This window comes from Euleptes europaea, chromosome 5 (genome assembly GCF_029931775.1).
Source record: "Euleptes europaea isolate rEulEur1 chromosome 5, rEulEur1.hap1, whole genome shotgun sequence".
Taxonomy (NCBI): domain Eukaryota; kingdom Metazoa; phylum Chordata; class Lepidosauria; order Squamata; family Sphaerodactylidae; genus Euleptes; species Euleptes europaea.
In genome coordinates, this window is record NC_079316.1 from 36,842,006 (window position 1) to 36,862,385 (window position 20,380).

At 41.3% G+C, this 20,380-nt stretch overlaps 1 protein-coding gene across 3 annotated transcripts in view; it reads right to left on the reverse strand.

Moving 5' to 3' along the window:
• Window positions 1-20,380, reverse strand: part of NYAP2 (neuronal tyrosine-phosphorylated phosphoinositide-3-kinase adaptor 2) — a 197,485-nt gene that overhangs the window by 19,867 nt on the left and 157,238 nt on the right. For all 3 annotated transcript variants that reach the window (XM_056850017.1, XM_056850018.1, XM_056850016.1), the window contains one exon: window positions 17,357-17,460. In XM_056850017.1, the coding sequence (XP_056705995.1) occupies window positions 17,357-17,460 (104 nt within the window). The remainder of the gene's footprint in view (window positions 1-17,356; window positions 17,461-20,380) is intronic.

Below are 20,380 nucleotides of genomic sequence, written 5' to 3' on the forward strand. Positions count from 1 at the left end.
AATTCATATATAAGTTACAGTTATGTACAGTAATAATAATAATAATAATAAACTTTTCTGTATAACCTTATTTTTAGGGGGGTTGTCTTACATTCAGCGTCGTTTCCCTTTGGTATAAATAGGTACATATTATGGAGATGCATAAAGGTCTCCATTCACTAAGCCTGTATAAAAGGAACCTATAGGTAGAAGGGGCCAGGGACTGGAGGAGGGGCTTAGAGGTAGAGTACATACTTCACATACAGAAGATCCCAGGTTCAGTCCCTAGAGTCTCTAGTTTAAGTGTTTCAGGTAACAGACTCTGGGATAGTCGCTTTTCTGCCTGAAACAGTGGAAAGTCAGAGAAGAAAATACTGAGCAGGATTAGATGAACGAGTGGTCTGACTCAAGATAAGGAAGCTTCATAAGTAGTATTTGAAGTGGTACTCATCATACCAAAGTCCTTAATGCAGGTAAGAAGCTTTGTGCCTCTTACACATGCTTCAGAAGTGTGGAGGAATCCAGCCCTGTACACATGTGAAGGTTCTTTCGCAAGCGATGCTAAGAGCACATATATATCTGTTACTTTTAATTTCCTTCAGTATATTGACTGAAATAGCGTGTTAACATTTAGGCATGCAAAATGTGGGTTGATGTCATCATACAGTTAATGCCATCTTAAAGGTGTGATTGAAGTACATGTTAAGAAAATGCCCCAGCTCAGGTATATATAATTTCAGGTGAGTAGCAGTGTTAGTCTGCAGCAGTAGAACAAAATTCGAATCCAGTAGCACCTTAAAAACCAACACAATTTTCCAGGTTATAAGCTTTCATGAGTCAAACCTCACTTTGTTTATTTGTATCTGGCAAAGAGTTCTGACTCAGAAAAGCATATACCTGGAAAATGTAGGTACTTATGAGTGACTGGTGTGTAAAGCATGCACATAATATATGAATGTGAACCTTTTGAGTACTGATGTACATAAGTCTGACTCAAGTTTACCAGGAAAGGGTGCACATGCTTATTTCGGGTTTAGGTGCTTATTTTGCTTCCAGACATGGGAGTATCTTAAAACGAAAACTGGAAAAGCAGCCCAGAGGAAATCGATAAAGTACTTTTTAATGCAGGGGCGATACCATAGAGCCTTTAATGTATAGAGCATGTGCTTATAAGGGGTAAGGCATCTTTTGATTCTAATTGGAGCCATGGTTCACCAGGGTTAGCGTCAGCACCGGTTTTCAAAGATCATGTTATGGAACATGCAGTGCAATAAAGCAGAGAGCACCTTTGCGCACATACAGAGTATCTTTACCACTGAATACTACCACCAGCCATTAGACATCTTGGCTCAGCTTGGATAATGGTATCCAAGTTGACAGGTGTGATTGCTTGCTGAGCCTAGTAAATCTGATTTTGGAAATTTCGCTAGATTTTAGAAATAGAAACAATATTTTCAGAGCTCTAAGTAATGTTTTCAGTCTCTAAGAACAAGCACTATGGAATATATGGCTATTACATTCAGATACTTTGCATTTCCGTTTTATTTTGTCACTTTCCTTCAAGGAGTGGCATATACAGTTCTTTCCTCTAATCTTGACAACCACCCTGTGAGGTGGATTGGGTTGAGAGAGAGGGGCTGGCCCAAGGTCACCCAGTGAACTTCTTGGCTGAGTGAGAATTTTATCACTGGAATGAATACCATTAATTTGAGAGGGGTGTGCATCAGGATTCAAGGGAATGAACACCAAATTGCTTCTAATGGAGGAGGTCCTTTTCAATTTTTTACTGATTTCCTCATCCCTTACCATCACCTCTGTCTTCTTTCTTAAGCTACAGACTACAGTTGTGTTTCTGAAACTGTGTGTGTGTGTGTGTGTGTGTTTTAAAGAATGTATGTTAACTTGGAGAGCAAAGATCTTGTGCAAAGGTGGCTGTGATTTTGCCAGTCAAACATATTTTTTTTAAAAAAGATCCACCACCTCTTTTGTGTGTGTGAAGATTTACAGTGAGAAAACACACAAGGCTGCATAATTTATTGTGCACTTAAATCAATCCAGCTGGACCAAATCCCCAAAGATAAATAATATAATTAACATTAATTGAATGGAAGTTATTCTCCTTAAAAAGTAAATACGCCTGATGTTAGCACAGACAGTTCTTCATAGGGGCTCTAGTCCAACAAAGCACTTACGTGCCCAATGTAAAGTCTGGTGTTACTGATCATCTGGATGGCCAGTAAGGACAGGATGGCGGCTGGCCAAGCTTTCATCTGGAGCCTCTTTGTGGCAGGTGTCCAGTCTTGGGAATAGGATGTTAAAGTAGGGCTGTGGAATGTACTCAGAGCCAAACGTCACTATGGAAACATATTACGAGCTGGAGGGTAACAGCTAGTTTCCATGTATTATTTACTTAACCAGGGACTGTGAAAATGGACATGTTGAGAACTGTGACAAATTCCATCACATTAGATACATTTTAACCCAGTGAATAGGATCAATCACCCTTACTACAGTCTGCCTATTAAAAAAAAAAACCTCCAAAGCACTCCAAAACGGACTTTGAAATTGTGAGATTTTTGGCTCCTAATACTCCTGGGATTCATTTCATGCGCTTTCCAGTTTTGGAGCCTTCGGGCTATATGCTGCTGCCATGTTCTGTTGTTTCTTTTTTTCCCCCATCTTAAACTGTTGGTGGTAGGCCCAGTGGCCACATCGTTAGGGACTTAGGCATATCTGCCATTCAAATCTTACATGGCTTCACATTCTGCAGTCTCGACATTCAACCAAATGTAAAAGCTAATGCAGCTGAGGAGATCAAAGGCAAGCCTGCTAACTACAGCCACATCAGTGACTTTTGTGTTAAACTACAGTTATCCACAACAAGCAGACAAAAGAGAAACCAGTTTAGGATTCACTATAATTTGGGAATAATTCACAAGTAGCTGGGTTTGTCTGTAGGTGCAAAAATAAGGAGTTTTATAATACCTTAAAGACTAAACAACAACAAAATCCAGCATAAGAGTTCATGGACTACGGCCCATTTCTTCAAATGCTTTGAAAACAAAAGCCCAGAAGCACCTCAAATAGTAACATTTATTCTCCCTTAAACTTTTGTGACTCAGTGCTCACTTCATCAGACACATATAGTGTAGATGCAGAGGAGATCCTCACTTTGCATTCATTTTATATAGGCGGTTAATGTAGGATAATTTGGCATTTCCCAATTTTTTATAAAATATTTAGATCTTACTCAAATTTCTTATTGGCTACTGGTAGTGTGTATATAGTTTACTGACTATGCTTCTAGGAATCTGAAACATTCCTCAATGCCTGTTATTAACCAGTGGCAGCAAATACTCATGAGTCTAATAACTGTGGTGCTGGAACGGTATTTAAAACATGTTGGGACAGTATTTGGAGTGCTCTCTATTGTCACTTAAGCAATCACGCTGAGGTGTGGACTCCAGGGTTTCCCTCTTTGGTATCTCAGGCCAAGGGGAAGGTCTTATAGGGGAGGCCATGAACTCCTAGGGTTGGATCCTATGACTCCCTTCTGCTAAGTCTTCCAACAGAGAAAGACCTTCTCTAATGGTGAAAGGTTTCCTCTGAAAAGTCTCCTTCTTTTTGGCAAAGGAAGTTTTTCTCTGTTGGAGTTAGACTTGGTGGGACTCATAGGATCCAATTTAGTGGAAGGGAGTCACAGGATCCAACCCTATATTGGAAGCCACCATGAGTTCTGCAAGGGAAAAAGACAGCTCATGCAATTCTGCAGTATCTACCTCAGTCTAATGTCTCACCATTACTTGTGTTCTCCAGTCTTTCCTTTCTTCATTTTTGGGTTTCTCTGGGTGGTTCTCTTCATTGACATCTCCCAAGCAGAAGCCGCTTCCCTGAATCTAGGTGGTTTATGTCTATTCTCTCATACTTTTGCTTTTCAGAAGAAATGAGAATTGCCCTCCCTTTCTGACAGAATGTGAAAAGGGACCACCAGCCTCTGAACATTTGGGTGCTAAAGCCAACAACCCTACCAGGCTTAAGACATTGGCTGTCCCTGGTGTAAAGGAATAGAAAAGTAACCACTGTTTTAAAATTCTCATTTAAAATACATGATGTTTTTATTTTCATTGTTTAACAAGACAAAGAGAAGGCTATAAGTTATCAAAAAAAGTGAGTGCTGGCATCCATACGTTGTTGTAACTTGCATACATATAATGTATATGAGGAAGTCAAACATTTCTGTGAAAGACTATGAAGAGACACACATACATATACAGATAAATAAACAAACTATACATACATACATACATGAGTGAATAAATATACATACTTATGGGCATACAGTATACAGACAAGATACTATACAGGTGCAGTAAGTGCAATATACTGTAAAAAGGCTATACAAACATTTGAGGGGATTGGATGAAATTATGGTCACCGAGGCAACAAGGCTAGAGCAGTCTGTGATGTAACAAAAGGGATGGGGGTAAAAAAACAGAGCTTTCTGTGTGGGGTCTCCCACACTCACGCACACAGTTTGAACAGAAAACACATTAATATCCACTCAGTCGACATATCAAAACAGGCAAAAAAAGCTGAGTTTATGGAGAAAGTAGAAATGCATGAGATGAAACAAGTAATATTCTATTTATAGGGTATTATAAATAGGCTCTTTATTTTCTTTAATGGAGGGGGATGCCTAATTATACACAATCCCATGCTTTCATGAAATTTTCCTTCCTGCCACTTTTCATCATTATCATTTATCGTTTATGAACAATATTTTACAAAAGTGTTGCCCTGAGTCAAACATAAAGGTACATCAAAGGAGAAAAGAAAGTGATTCAGTTGTTTTTCCCTTTCAACAAAGGCACGAAGTCGGCACAGAACAGACACAGGAAAGCAATTATGTGTGGATCACTTATATATTCTCCTCACCCGATTAAAACTACTGTTTGCACTCTACTTCTTGGAATAGCCAATTTCCTTCCTTTTCTTGTCTTTTTTAAAAAGTGAGTTATATAAATTATAAAAAGGACTTAAACCAACATTCCCTGACAGAGCAGTGTTGATAGAATAAAATTATAGCCAACCTATGAATATGCATAAAGTTATCATGTCTCTTTAATATCTGTTATTAGCATGACAATTCCAAGGTTTGTTTCATTACACTGTTAAGGTAGTCCCTGTAAGCTGACATGGAGGTCTTAGTATTAAATATTTTTCAAGAACAGTTTAAAAGTGGATGAACCACTTCCAGATAATATTTTGATTCTTTAAGTAGTCAAGAAAAAGAGGTTCTATAAGTGCAGGTTTGACAAGTTCCAAGAGGTCTGATCTAACTGCATTGGACCAGTGAAACAGTAAGACTGCTCCTTACCAACAACCGTATTTCTCTTAGCATCTGAACACTGACTCAGGAGTATTATTATTATTTGGAGGGAGCAGAAATATTCAAGGTCTTTTATTGCACATCTTTTTGACTGCATAAATTAGAGTATACTCACCGGAAAGCGAACACCCTGATCCTAAACACAACTATTTAGAAGCATCTCATATTAATGGAAGGTACTTCCGTATGTATGAGCTTAAGACTAAAATTTAGACTGCAGCCCGCCAAGCATGCTCAATAACAGCCTAAATCACCATGGAAGAGTAGAAATATGGGGCACAAAATAAATCATAGGATTTCCCCCCCAAGACAGGATAATGTAGAACCTGTGCCCCTTATCCAACACACTAAACTATCTACAGAATTTCCTCCCAAGCTTCCAAGAGTCATGGCTACTGGATTTTAGAGACCAAAAATAAAAACTAAAGGAAAAGGAGACAAAAATGTGAATACTAAATGTGTCATTAGCTATTAATCAAGATAATTAAGGGATACAACTTGCTGCTAGAGACTGAACTGGCAATGAATTGGTCACTTGAACTCCTTGGGACTCTATACATTTCCTCTGAAGGCATCTGACAAGGGCCAATACAGGAGCCAAGGTAACTTTGAACCAACATGGCAATGCACATGTTCTCAACAGAAAACAGTTACTATGTTGAATAGAATTGCCGGCTCTGGATTGGGAAATACCTGGAGATTTGGGGGTGGAGCCTGAGGACGGCAAGGTTTGGGGAGGGAAGGGATTTTAATGGGGTATAATGCCATAGAGTCCACCTTCCAAAGCAGCCGTTTTCTCCAGGTGAACTGATCTCTGTTGCCTGGAGAGCAGTTGTAATAGTGGGAGATCTCCACCATCACCCCGGAGATTGGCAACCCTAATATTGAAGCAAACTATTGTTGAATAAAACATTGGTACAGCAACACCAATCATCAAGGAATCACTGGATGCTGCCAAAATGCATGACTTGCTCGACCCACTGGTTCCAGACCTCTCCTGTGCATGTCTGTCCTCTGTGTCTCATCATTGCTCTGGCACAGTCTCCAGCTTTGCCTTGCAGTGGCCGAGCCTCAGTCTTTTTTTGCAGGAAAATCCCATGCAATCTCCATTCTCCAAACCCATAGATTTTAATGGGGTTTGACTACAACAATTCCACATAGGATCAATTCCACATAGGTATCTGAAGAAGTGAGCTGTGGCTCACAAAAGCTCATACCCTGCCAGAAAATATTTTTGTTAGTCTTTAAGGTGCTACTGGACTCTTGCTCTTTTCTACATAGGATCATACTGTTAACTAAGTCAGGTTTTAAAATTTAATTTCTGAGCTTGTCCCTGGCTTCCGATTACTCATCTTTGACTTGGCTCTGGTTTCTTGCAGTGCAACCCTAAGCAGAATTCTAAGTCCATTGAAGTCAGTGCGTTTAGAAGGGTGTAACTCTGCTTAGGAATGCACTATTTAGTGTCTCTTGCCTTTGTTCTTCATTCCTAACCACATACCTAGCCTAAACTCAAATATAACACCTCCCAGAAGACTAAGATTTCAGCATGGCTTGGTTTCAGGTAGCCGGCTCAAGGTTGACTCAGCCTTCCATCCTTCCGAGGTCGGTAAAATGAGTACCCTGTCTAATGTGGTAGCAGCTAAGGTGGCCAAGGAATGCATGGCAGGTAGGGTAGCCAATTCCTTTGATGTTCCCCCTCTACCTAACCTCAAGGTGTCATCTATTGGTGTGGTCCCTAAAAAGATCCCAAGGGAATATAGGCCTCATTTCAGGTTTGGCGGATGAACTGGGGGTGTCTCTAGCTCCTGAGAAAACGGAGGGTCGCACCACTCAATTAGTTTACCTGGGTATTTTGTTAGATTCCAGGTCAGGGACCTCTAGTTTGCCTGATGATAAGGTAGCAGCTCTGAGAGCTTTGATCTCCCTGGTGATAGCCCGGAAAAAATGCACTCTGAAGGAGATACATGTTCTTCTGGGCCACCTTAACTTTGCTTTTGGGTAGTTAGGCCAGGGTGGGCTTTCTGTGCACGGTTGGCCAGATCAATGGCCGGGGCCAAGGTACCTCACCAATGAATCAGGATTACCAAAGGTATAAAAGCGGATTTGCAGGTCTGGCAGACCTTCTTGGATACTTATAATGGTATTTTGCTGTGGCAAGCTCCATGGGTTTCACCTTGCAGGTACACTAATGCAGCCAGGAGTATAAGTTTGGGGGTATTTTTCTCAGGGCACTGGTGCTCCCAACGGTGGCCTGAATCATGGGCCCAGTCAGGGATACCGAAAGATCTCACCTTTCTTGAGCTGTTTCCAATTTTGGTCACGGTGGTCATATGGGGGAATTACCTGGCTAACTCAAAAGTCCTATTTTGGTGTGACAACCAGGTTGTGGTTCGGGTTATCAACCATCAGTCCTCATGCTCTGAGTGGGTCATGTGCCTCATGCGCAGGTTTGTCTTGACTTGCCTGACAAGTAACATCTTGTTTTCTGCAAAGCATATTTCAGGTGTAGACAACAAAATTGCGGATGCATTATCTCGATTTCAGGACATGAGGTTCAGGATGTTGGCACCTGGGGTGAACCGCCACCTAGATCTGTTCCTGGATGACCTATGGAACCTTGGCAACAAATGATCTTGCAGGGAGTATTCAGTTCCATCCCCCCCTCCATGCAGTGCTATGCCTGGGCTTTTGATAGGGTGCTTGCATTCACAGTTAGTCCAGGTGCCCAGGGGTTCCTGCCGGTGTCACAGAACACGGAACACAGAACACTCCAATATCTTGCATCCATGAGGCAGCAGGACCTTTCATTCAGGACTATGACAATTCACCTGGCAGCCCTAGGACCACAATTTGCATTTAGGTTTGGTGGAGACATGGCACCAAGCACGTAAAACCCTCCGACATCTCAAGCCCTCTGTCATATATAAACTGGGTCTCTGGCCCCTGCTGGTGCAATATTAGGAGGCCAGGAGGTCTATGGCCTGAGAATACCCAACAATGGTATGTTAACATGGTATGCACAGACACCTGAGATCAAATTTCTGCAGGGCAGAGTCATAGATCAGTTAAAATATATATTTTTTTGATCCCAGGATCATGTTTAAGTAGTTCTCATGGTAGCACAATCAAAGGTAAGGAGCTGTTTCGACATATCCATGCCAAATTAAACTTGTGTGTAACACATAAACTTGTTTCTGCTACATTATGAGACTAGCTGCACCATGAGGGTAAATACTGTAACAGCAGCATGCAATACAACGTAGCTCCCTGTGCCAATAACTATCAGGCAAGTCCTGACTATGATGTTACGTTAATAGGGGAGGAAGGAGAAGGAAAAAGGAAGACAGGTGGACTCTGTTGACATTATTTGGCCCTTTCAAACAACCTGTTTAATTTTGAATCCAGCTGCATGTTTGAATAAACCCAGATTTCAAAATTGAATGTGGTGCCTAACATATGGCAGTCAAATGCTTGCCACTATAGTCCTCCAGACTGTTGATGGCAATTTACAAACATTACGCTATCTGACAATAGGATTGTTCTTCAGCTAAACTAGGCAAAACATTTGTCCTTGACAAAAACTAAAATACTATAAAGTAGATCAATATTGCCCTCTCATGGGCACATTAAAAATGGCAAGTTCATCTACAATCATCACATACAGGAATTGGGGCTGAGGGAGGGATCGTAGCATAGTTCCCAATCCACATGGGAGATAAATGGTTACAATCTGTTATGGGGCTTAATAAAAAGATCTGTAATGCTTTCAAGGACATGGGGCCAACTGAAAAATTGATGTAGATATTGTTATGGTCCTTGGGTTCACAATTCTCCAGGTCTTAAAAGAGTTTGAGGGTCAGACAGTTTTCGATTCACAAAGTTACACACTTTAAGTATCTGAAAATGGTTATCAGTACAGCATCTATATAATCTTCGCCTCTTAGCTTTGATATCACAGCATTGCTGGATCACCTATCTAGCCTGCATCTTTCTTGTAGCGCCAGCGCTGAGACATCCATTTCTGTCCCTTTCCCTTGTTGCCATCCACTACTACCTTTCCCTTCCAGAGACCCACCACCCCTGCTTGATCCCTACAGAACATCCCAGCAACACCTAGCTATTATAATGGCCATCCCAGCTACGACTGCCTACTTCTTCCTTGAGGCAACTGCAGTTTCTACTAGAATAAGTCCCCTGACACCCCTACTGTCATTTATCTTTCTGAAGTTGGAAATAAGCAGAGAAGCTTCACACTTGATTGCAGTAGCAAGTGGAGGCTGAACAGCTTTCATAATGGGGACAATTCATGGGTTAGGGGGAAGAATGAATCATTGGGGGGAAATGGACTATAGTATCTGTGCAATCTGAAAGAGAGTTACTCCAGTCTAAACCCATTCATTTCAATGGTTTTAGACTGGAGTAACTGCATAGGATTGCACAGTACGTTTACAAACTGCAGACCCTTGGGAAACATGCAGAGGCACGATTCACTTGGTAAGTCTTGCATATCAGTACCTTTGATTGATTCACAATTCTCCAGATCTTAAAAGAGTTTGAGGGTCAGACAGTTTTCGATTCACAAAGTCACACACTTTAAGTATCTGAAAATGGTTATCAGTACAGCATCTATATCATTTTTGCCTCTTAGCTTTGATCTCACAGCATTGCTGGATCATCTATCTAGCCGGCATCTTTCTTGTACCTTTGATTGAATTTATCTTTCTCCCTTCCTCGTGGTACAGCTGAAATATTTTATAATACATTATTTATTTCTGCCCCACTTTTCTCCACAGTGGGGACCCAAAGCCGCTTCCAATAGAAAAAAAAATACTAGAGCCAACAAACAGGAGAAGGGAAAGGGGAAGGCTTCTCAATACAGAGCAGAGCTTTCTCTCTGTCTGTCAAAAGATTTCCCTTCCAGTTCTAAGCTACAACCCTTAGGCTAAAAGCTGAAGGACAAGAGCCCTTTAGCTCTTGCCCTTTGGCTGACACCTCTGGGCACACCCAGGCCTTAAGAACCCGTGAGTAGAGACAGACAAATTCAGCCAGATGTTACTCAGCCACTGTTAGCTATCAGGGTCTTCTCCACTTCCTCTCCTGCCAGAGGGAGATTCTTGTAATATTTCCTCTGCTAGCATTCCTTTGATTTGCTCTAATTTACCACTCAGTGAAGCACCTGGCAGGCTTCCTTGGCAGTTCTGCACTATTTACACATATATCAATGACAGGTTTTTTTGTGTGTTTTTTTAAAGCGGGAAGTGGGATCTCTCTCTCTCTCTCTCTTTCTCTCTCCTCCCCCCTTTCTCTCTCTCTCTCCTCTTCTCTGTACAAATTGAAGCAAAATATACGTCTAAAGATGTCTTTCAGCTCCACCTGGTGGCGGATTGTATGGTGCAACTGAAAAATAAAACACTAAAGTTCAAATCCGCTTCTCAAAAAACTTTCCACGAGTCAAATGTCACATTCATTGCATAACTTGGCATGTGGCATTGCCATGGTGAAAATTCCTGTATATGGCTTGCAGTGCTGACTACTGTGAATTCAGCAGTTGTGAATCAATGGATAAACATTCTTAGCTGCACTATTTTCCGCCAACATACTCAGATTTAGACATCAAATTCCTCAGTCTGCATAGGATTGCTATTACTCCCTGCTAACATGCCTTACTCGCCTTTAGACATCCCAGTGAATGCAGGGGAGTGGGGGTGGGGTGGAATTTAGATCACATCAGCTGTCTCCACCTCTGCATGTCTGCCTGATTGTCCAGATGGCATAGAAAGAGTCCAAGGTATGGACAGTGTGGAGAAAGAGCTAAAGGAAAACACTTTACAAGCTAACTAATCAGTTCTAGTCCTTGAAGGGCAGTGTTTTGGATTAAACCTATAAGGATCCCTTGAAAGTTCAGAGTTACAAATGGGACTATATAGATGAGAATATAAGAAGAGCCCTGCTCAATCAAACCAGTTATCCATTTCTTATTTTACACAGTAGCCAACCAGTTGCCATGGAGAATCATAGAGTTTCCCTCTAGACATTAGGAAGAATTTTCTAACAGAGCAGTTCCTCAGTGGAACAGGCTTCCTCGGGAGGTGATAAGCTCTCCTTCCCTGGAGGCTGTTAAGCAGAGGCAAAGATGGCCATCTGTCAGCAATGCTGATTCTGTGATCTTAGGCAGATGAAGAGAAGGAGGGCATCTTGGCCATCTTCTGGGCATGGAGGAGGGGTCACTGGGGGTATGGAGAGGAGGTAGTTTGGAATTTCCTGCATTGTGCAGGGGGTTGGACTAGATGACCCCGGTGGTCCCTTCCAGCTCTATGGTTCTATGAATCTATGATTCTAGGAGGAGAGACAGTGTGCCATTTTTCCCTCTGTGTGACAAACCCAGTCTTCCTTGGTTGTTTCCCACTGCAAGTACTAACCGTGGCTGGCCCTACTTAGCTTCCAAGCTCTGGCAACACTGGGCTAGTCAAGGCTGTTCAGGCTGCTCACACACTGCATAGCAGTGCTAATTCCTAGTGGTGTTATAGTGTGAGCAGCTCCGAATAGAGGGACTAGATGACAGGCCAGGAAGTTGCAATGGACAACCAGAATAGCAACAAAAATTCTATTTGCACCACAGACATTATGCTTCTATCTTGCCCCCCTCAAAAAGTCACAATAAACCAACTCCTAAACACTGGGAGTTTAAGGGGGGGGGATCCTGCAGATTGTTACTGAAATTATCTGGCCACTGTACCACAAGTGGTTGGTGTGGAACCACGTCCATTATGGTTAAAATGTTCCTTACCCTGCCTGAGGCAGATAATGTATGGAATATTTCAAAAGAAAATTATGGAACAGACCCAACAGAACAAAGTATATTTGGATCTCTCAGATATATTACAAGTTTGATTATATTAATCTTGATTACTCACATCAGTTTGCTACCAACATTAACATAAAGGTCTGCTCTTGTAAAATTTCTGCACAAGTTCTAAAGGAATATACCAGAATTCCAGCAAAATCAGCAATGTTTTACATGCTCTCAGCTGTTATACATTCACTCCTAAAACAATTCCTGCTCTGGAAGAATGTCCAAATGTTAAAGGCAGGTGTTTGAAGGCAATAAGAAACATCCTGCTAGGGACTTTCTACATCACTAGAGGAAAGAAATGTAGAGAATTCCAAAGCTTTAAAAGAATTTAGAAAAGACTGTAAACTTGTACTTTCCAAGAGGGTTTCGTGTATCTTTTCATTCAGCAAACAAAATTGAATTGCAGCTAATTCACAGAAACCAGACTCATCTGACCCTGCATTTTCTATCCTTGCCAAAAGATGGAGGCATCGGTCCCTGTTTCAAACCTTCCACAGTTAGTGGATGGCAGTGATTCCCCAGACTGTTGGAAGCTGTAGCCTTTTTCACCCTTGCAAGGTTAACCCTTCATTTAAACATCATTTCAAAGAGCTGCACAAGTTAGATATAAAGCTTATAGATAATTCCTTGTCTACTACTATTTATGTTATAAATAATTTCTTGTCTACTATGTGTCTGGCACATTTTAAAACAAGGTGTCAGTTTTGGGGATCTTCAGCGCTCCTCTTTCTGTGCATCTTTACAGATAAAGTTCATGACAGTCGACATTTACACAGTAAGAACCAATAAGAATAGTGGGCCAGGCCCTGGGAAAGGAAGGGCCTGTGCTGGTGGTGACGGGAAGAGAGGAAATAGATGCTGAGCAGATCAGGCTATACAGAAGGGGCTGTCAGCTGTGGCTGGGAGCAGGAGGGACGGGGACAGAAGAAGAAGAAGAGTTGGTTTTTTATATGCCGATTTTCTCTACCTTTTAAAGAGAATCAAACCGGTTTATAATCTCCTTCCCTTTCTCTCCCCACAACAGACACTTTGTGAAGTAGGTGGGGCTGAGAGAGGTCAGAGAGAACTGTGACGAGCCCAAGGTCACCCAGCAGTAGGGTTGCCAGCTCTGGGTTGGGAAATACCTGGAGATTTTTGGGGCGTAGCCTGAGGATAGTAGGGTTTGGAGAGGGGAGGGACTTCAATGACATAGAGTCCAATTGCCAAAGTGGCCATTTTCTCTAGGTGAACTGATCTCTATCGGCTGGAGATCAGTTGTAATAGCAGGAGATCTCCAGCTAGTACCTGGAGGTTGGCAAGCCTACCCAGCAGACTGCATGTGTAGGAGTGGGGAAACCAACCCGGTTCACCAGATTAGAGTCTGCTGTTCATGTGGAGCAGTGGGGAATCAAAGCCGGTTCTCCAGATTAGAGTCCACTGCTCTTAACCCCTACACCATGCTGGCTCTCAGACAGGTGGTAAGGCACAGGGAAAGTTTGCCAGGGCCACAACGCAGCAGTGAAGCTGAAAAGGAGGTAAGTGTCTGAATGGCAGGTCTCTAGTACATTTGAAATATGTATATATTCATGGTGGCTGATGGTGCAATCAGATACCTGCTCTGCCCTGTCTATTCAAGGCTGCATCACATTCTACACAAGATGCAAACATGTGGCCTTAAGATCAGGGCCTGAGACGCCCTTCCCTCTCCAATACCCACTCTGACAAAGAGTTCTAGAGAACCTGAAAGCTTGCACATTATTTTATGTTGTTTTGGCTGGTTCTAATAAAAGGAATTGCATTCTCATTGATACCAAGGGAATTTTCCATCAAAGTATGTGTTTTCCTTTCAGGAATTATTTAAGGGTTTTCTCCCCTAGATAATAAAACCAGCATATACTCCAAGAGCTTTAAGTACCTTGAATCCTCAGCAGAAAATACTAAATGGAGCATCAAGGAGAGGTTACAGAGTGGAGGATGGGACACAGGGCGCTTATGAGTATTATTTTCTTTCACAAGGTAAGAAATTGCCCCAGTGTTTATGCCTCTTCTGAGTTTTGCACCCATCAGACAAATCACAGATTTTGGTTTCTCAAATCAACGCCATTGTTATTGTCCTTGGATGTGGACTTAATTTGCCTCTACAGTCTTTATGCATCTTGAATATAACTTCTAGATCATTCATTCTACATGCTATTAAAATGCATGATAAAGTCCCTTATCATGGATGGGAAAGGGAAGGGGGAAACTGCAGTGGCAGGATGGGAAGGACTGCACAGGGGGAGTTCACGGCAAAATGGCCGACCGTTCGGGAGGACAGGGCCAGGCTCAGTTTGGAATGGGCTCAGGGGCCAGACTGTACAAATCTGTATTCTGAGCTCATTTCCCAATTTTGTCATCAACATTAATAAATAGGAGGATGTGTAATCTACCAAGCATTCACTAACTGTTCTATAAATTATGATAGGATATTCATATGGTGGTAATTCTTCAGGCATCTCATCTTTGGAGCCCACTGGCACACCTTCATTAAATAAAGCTCAGTCTACAAGTAGGCTGCCAGGGTTCACACATACACGTGCATCGCTTGACCTCTATTCGTTTGATGACTCAGCATTTAATGATGTCCCGCCAAAAGGGCGAACTCTCTCCATTTGAAAGTAGAGTGTTTGAATTGGCATTGAGCGAGCTGGAATTTCTGCCTGTGGCAAATCATCTGTGATGACTTGTCCACATACTACTTAAAGTGCCACCCTAAGCAAAATGATACCCTTCTAAGTTAATTTACTTCAATTGACTTAGACCCTTTTTCGTATGGCATCATTAAACTACAGTCAGCATGCATGTATGAACCAACCCTTAGAGCTTAAGTCCAAGTTCATGATGGCCCATCTCACAGTACTATTTAGTCAGTACATGATATGTGATAGGCATGCGAAACACTGTTTTGCTGTACAGACAGCAAAACATTAGGGCCCAAGGATTGGCTGGCACTGTGTTCTAGTCTTCCAAGTGACGTGGAATATTCAGAGACTCAAAAAAAGACATCAATTTATCATCAAATTACTATAGTTTTGAGTTGACCTAACTTCTAGACAACTCTTCTTAGCTGTTTTTACTATCATGAATTCAGTCAGAGTGTTTGGTTTCTAGTAGCTCCTAGACTTTGCAAATACACATTAATAATTGTATAACAAAAGGGGTGTGTGACAATCAGATATTGCCTTTACATCTTTTGATACAAGAAAGGACATTAATAACACTTAAGTGAAGTCCCTGTTACACCATTTCTTCTATCTTAAACATATTATATGTTTTGGAGCACTGTGTAGGTAATTTTATTTTTTCATTCTTGCACTTGTGTAAAATATTCCTGGATATAATTTCAACATTTACCTAAGAAAGCTAAATATTACTTCCCCACTTTCTTCAAGATATATACATATACATAGATGAATTGTTCAGCTGACTTTTCATCCACTGTCTAAGGAGATTCATATGTAATTTTTAACAATTAAATAATAATAAGTAACAATATTTATTCTGGGTAATTTCTAAAAGGTTCTATCTACTTAACTACTTAGCTTGCTTGCTATTTGCTTATCTACCTATCTATCCTATATCCAAACACTGCCCCCCACTCTCCCAATGTTCTGTCACACTCCTAAGGCTGGGTCTACACCTACATGACTGAGGTAGACAAATGCTGAGGTGGGAGAATGGACTAAAGGAGCCGTTCCACATGGACAGCAGAAGGAGCTGGAAATGTGGAGACTGAGGCTGAGGTGGTAGAGAGAACAGAATGTGGGTAGGGACCACATAATGTGGATGGGGGTCACAATTTTGAATGTTCTATTATATAATTACATTGCAAGTCGAAAATGTTTGTTTTTACTTGCAAGAAGTTCTTACATTGCAGAGCATTCAAAAGTGCCTTCCCCGACCTGCAACCTGAATTAATGCCATTAATGTCTGGAGTCTGTCACTCCATTCTGTTTTACGTGTAGATCAGGTGGTATATGGGTGGGGGATATCACATCAGAATGCTCTTCCACATTAAAAACAAAAGAAAAACACCTCCCTGGGATATAGAAAAATAGCACAGCAGGTTCTACACCTGCCTTTTGCCAGTTCTTGTTTTCTACTACACAGAGTAAGGGAACGTTCCAACATATGATTCCTCAGCTGAAGTGTTACAGTCCATTCTACCACCTCAGAATTCCATCCTCTCATTCTATGGCAGGTGAGACCAGAAGGAACCCAGTGTGAGAGTCTATGGCTATTTTGTGACTTGGAGAATATAGGGAGAAGTCACAGCTGCCCCACCCAGTCGCTGGGTGGCCCAGCCTTCACCACTATGAACTACATGAATCAAGTGCAGTGATTCTCTTACAACAACACACTGCACTGCTGAATTCCACAGCATATGGGCCTCTCCTTCAGATATACCCTGCTCATCATAATTATTTTGCTCGTTCATAATAAACATACTTGTAGACGAATAGTTAATAAATCCATTACTTTTACATGTAAGTGCGGAATGAAGAAAATTGAGCTGCCCTCTGGAAACAGAATATTTTGGTGTATCACTAAAATGTAATTCATGTATAATACATTCATGCATCAAGCTCAAAAGTAAATGCAAAACTGGCACATATATTACATTACAATGGGACAAATTTCAAATGGTATATACAAGTCATTGAGAAATATAATTGAAAATGTTTTAGTCAAGATGCTTTAAAGAAATCTACATTATAAACAACATAGATTAAATTTATCAAACGCTGATAAATTTTTAAAAGTTGGTAGAAAAATACACTGAACAGGATCAAATTAAAAAAAACATACACACATAACACATTCAGCTAGTACAAAGATTACGAGGTCAACACATTTATCTTACAAAATGAAGAAGAGACAAACAGGGATTTAAGAACTGATAGCAAAGAAAATCCTGCCATAGTGCTGGAGGGTAGAATTTCTTTGCTGATGGAAAGAGAGAGGGAGAGACACACGCACATACAGGCAACCAAACAGAAATCATAACAAAACATAGAATAACCATTTAGAGTAGCAGAGGATAGAGACACAGAGAGGTGAGGAAATTTGGCATGTTGCATCACAGGAAGTCATTCACGATTGGCTAACGATGGTACCTGGCTCGGTTGCAGATCGCTGGCTTGCCTGAGAGGAGTAACAGAGGGAGGAGGCACACCTGATGTGGATGCTGATCGTCCCAATCGGCAACTTGCTTTCGGTTCTGGAAAGGAGAGGAAAAGAAATGGAGTGGAATCAACATGCAGGGTCTGGGAGTTCCTTCTCTGCCTAATAAACCTAAACTTGGACAGTCGTAGAATCATAGCGTCAGAAAAAATGTGTAATGTTAACTCCTAATTTATCCTGTCAGTTCTCTGATGGCCCTGACTAGACACTGTCCAGGTGTTCTCAACTTCTTATTTTCAACATCTCACCACAAACCCCTTGATTCTCCGTTAGGAATGAGTGAAAGTTCCTTACTTCAGTTCTTTTTAAATATTTATATATTTTTCAACAGTTTTGGTTTCCTGCTGTTCACTGTGGGTTTTGGAAACTCATTTGTAAGCATAGTTTGTATAGTTGAAGTATAGTTTGTATAGTTAAAAGCAGATAGGGTTGCCTGAAATGCAAATTTATTGAAACTTAAATGACTTTGAAAAATGCATACCCTCTGTGAAAAAATGCTGGAGAGAGGGAAACAGAAAATCGTGCAACAGTAGTCACAGGTTCAAGTCACACAAGAGCAAAGTGAAATTAAAATGGGCATATTTGGATTGAAACAATAGGGATCCAAAATTGGGAGAGATGCCTGTCTGTGTATAAGAGTGATGGAAAGGATGAGGACTTTAACTATGTTCGTTTGGAAAGGATGAGGACTTGAACTATGTTCGTTTGGTTGCAAGACTTTAAAAAAATTGGGTTAGCTGTGTAGGTGGAGTTAACCTTGAAGGATATCCACCACTTTGATACATCCCCCACACATAGATTCTCCATTCATCCTGAATCAAGCAGTCTATGCTCTCTTAAAATATGCTAAAATAAATCCAGTCAGACAAGGCTAGGTATTTTAACATGACCGCACTCAGATCACATTAGAAGCAAAACCCTGGAGAATAAATTCTTGCAACCCTTTCAACCTCAGTGATAGATTTAAAGCTTTTTTCTTTTGTTCTACTGTGTTTTGTAAATGCTAGTCTTAATTGACACATCTTTCCTCCTGATGGCTACTTCATCCACATGCATGTGCATTTGGGGAGTTAGGGCTTCTTGTTATAATATACAGCTGCACAAATAGCTCTTCTTTCACTGACACTGATGTGAAAAACTACAAGGCACTGTCTACCATATCTTCAGAGTTGTTTTTCTTTGTTTTAAGAAAAGGGGAAAATGTCAGCATTTTCAATTGGGTGTACACACCATGATGAAAGATTATCACATCTCTTTACCAATGAAACCTCTTTTATCTGGCATCAAAGAGAGAGAATCCGTCATACTCAGGTGTGGTGTTTATTCCTCTTTATCTCACCTGCTGTCTATTTCCCCCCAGTATGATATGCCTACTGAAACTTTCAAAAGAAAACTCTAATTGTAGAAATTTCCTCTGAATGCTCTAGCATCTAGCCATTTCTGTTCCCTCCAGAATTATGAATAATTTTTTTTAAAAAAAATAACTGTGAGCTTTATTTATAGGGCATTGGGGGTATTTCTTTCTCTTGTGAGAAACACTCATTTTCCACCCACAATCCAAAAACTGTGAGATGAATTCTTCCCACTTTATGCAACAATTGATCCAGGTATATGGATGGTGAGAGGAGGGGGCAAAGCCCTTAGCAGAGAGGATGCACAGTAGACTGACTGTGCACGACCACTCAGTTCCAGTAAGAAGCAGAGTACCAGAAAACCTTCTGAGGCTGTGTGGCACAGCCTGATAATGTGAGCACAAATGCATATGAATGCCCCTGCTTTGCATGCAGAAAATCTCAGGTTTAATCCCTAGCATTTCCTTTAAAGGATTACAGGTGGTATGAAAGACCTTTCTCTCCTGGGACTATTGCCTGTCAGAGTAAACACTTCTGATCCATATGAACCAATGATACCTCTCAGTATGAGGCAGGTTCACACACACACACACACTAAGGGCTGTACACAGATCCCGAATATGGGATCCCACCATTACTTTTCATGGGCTACAAAAAGCAGACCTTCACCTGTACTGTCTTCCCCTCTGCACAGGAACCAGAAGGGGAAAAAAACTAGTTATTTTGTATTATCTATTACGGAAGTCTATCCATGCTGTCTTCTACATTAAAAAAACCCATAGTTTTTGCAGCAACAACAATAAAGCAAGTGCAGTAGTCTAAGGATAAATCACAGCATATCCATTTGCTTAGAAACAAATCCTTCACACCTATTGTTTCCTTGCCTTGTTAAGTGATGTAAACAGTCCGTGACATGTACTTCAAAGGGTCAAGGACTTGGGATTAGGGTTTCCAGGTCCCTCTTTGCCACCGGCGGGAGATTTTTGGGGCGGAGCCTGAGGAAGGCGGGGTTTGGGGAGGGGAGGGACTTCAATGCCGTAGAGTTCAATTGCCAAAGCGGCCATTTTTCTCCAGGTGATCTGATCTCTATCGGCTGGAGATCAGTTAAATTAGCAGGAGATCCCCTGCTACTACCTGGCAGTTGGTAACCCTACTTGGGGTGCAGGGCTGCAAGTAAAAGAAGGAATATGCAGGACTGACAGAGAGTGCCGAAAACCCACAGAAACTCCAACAAGTGGCTGTGGGGGAGCACATTCAGTGTTGCTGCACCAACATTTTTCTTGTCGAGACCCAATTTGATTCAGTGGTTAGCATGCCCGACTAGGATCAGGGAGACCTTGGTTCAAATCCCCATGCTGCCATGGAACACATAAGGGTACTTTCACACATGCCAAATAATGCAATTTCAATCCACTTTAAATGCACTTTGAAGCTGGATTTTACTATGTGAAATGGCAAAATCCACTTAAAAACGATAATTAAAGTGCATTGAAAGTGGTTTGAAAGTGCATTATTCAGCATGTGTGAAAGTGCTCATGACCTTGGTTCAGTCATACTTCCTTAGACTAACCTATCTCACAAGACTATTGTGAGGATAAAATAGGG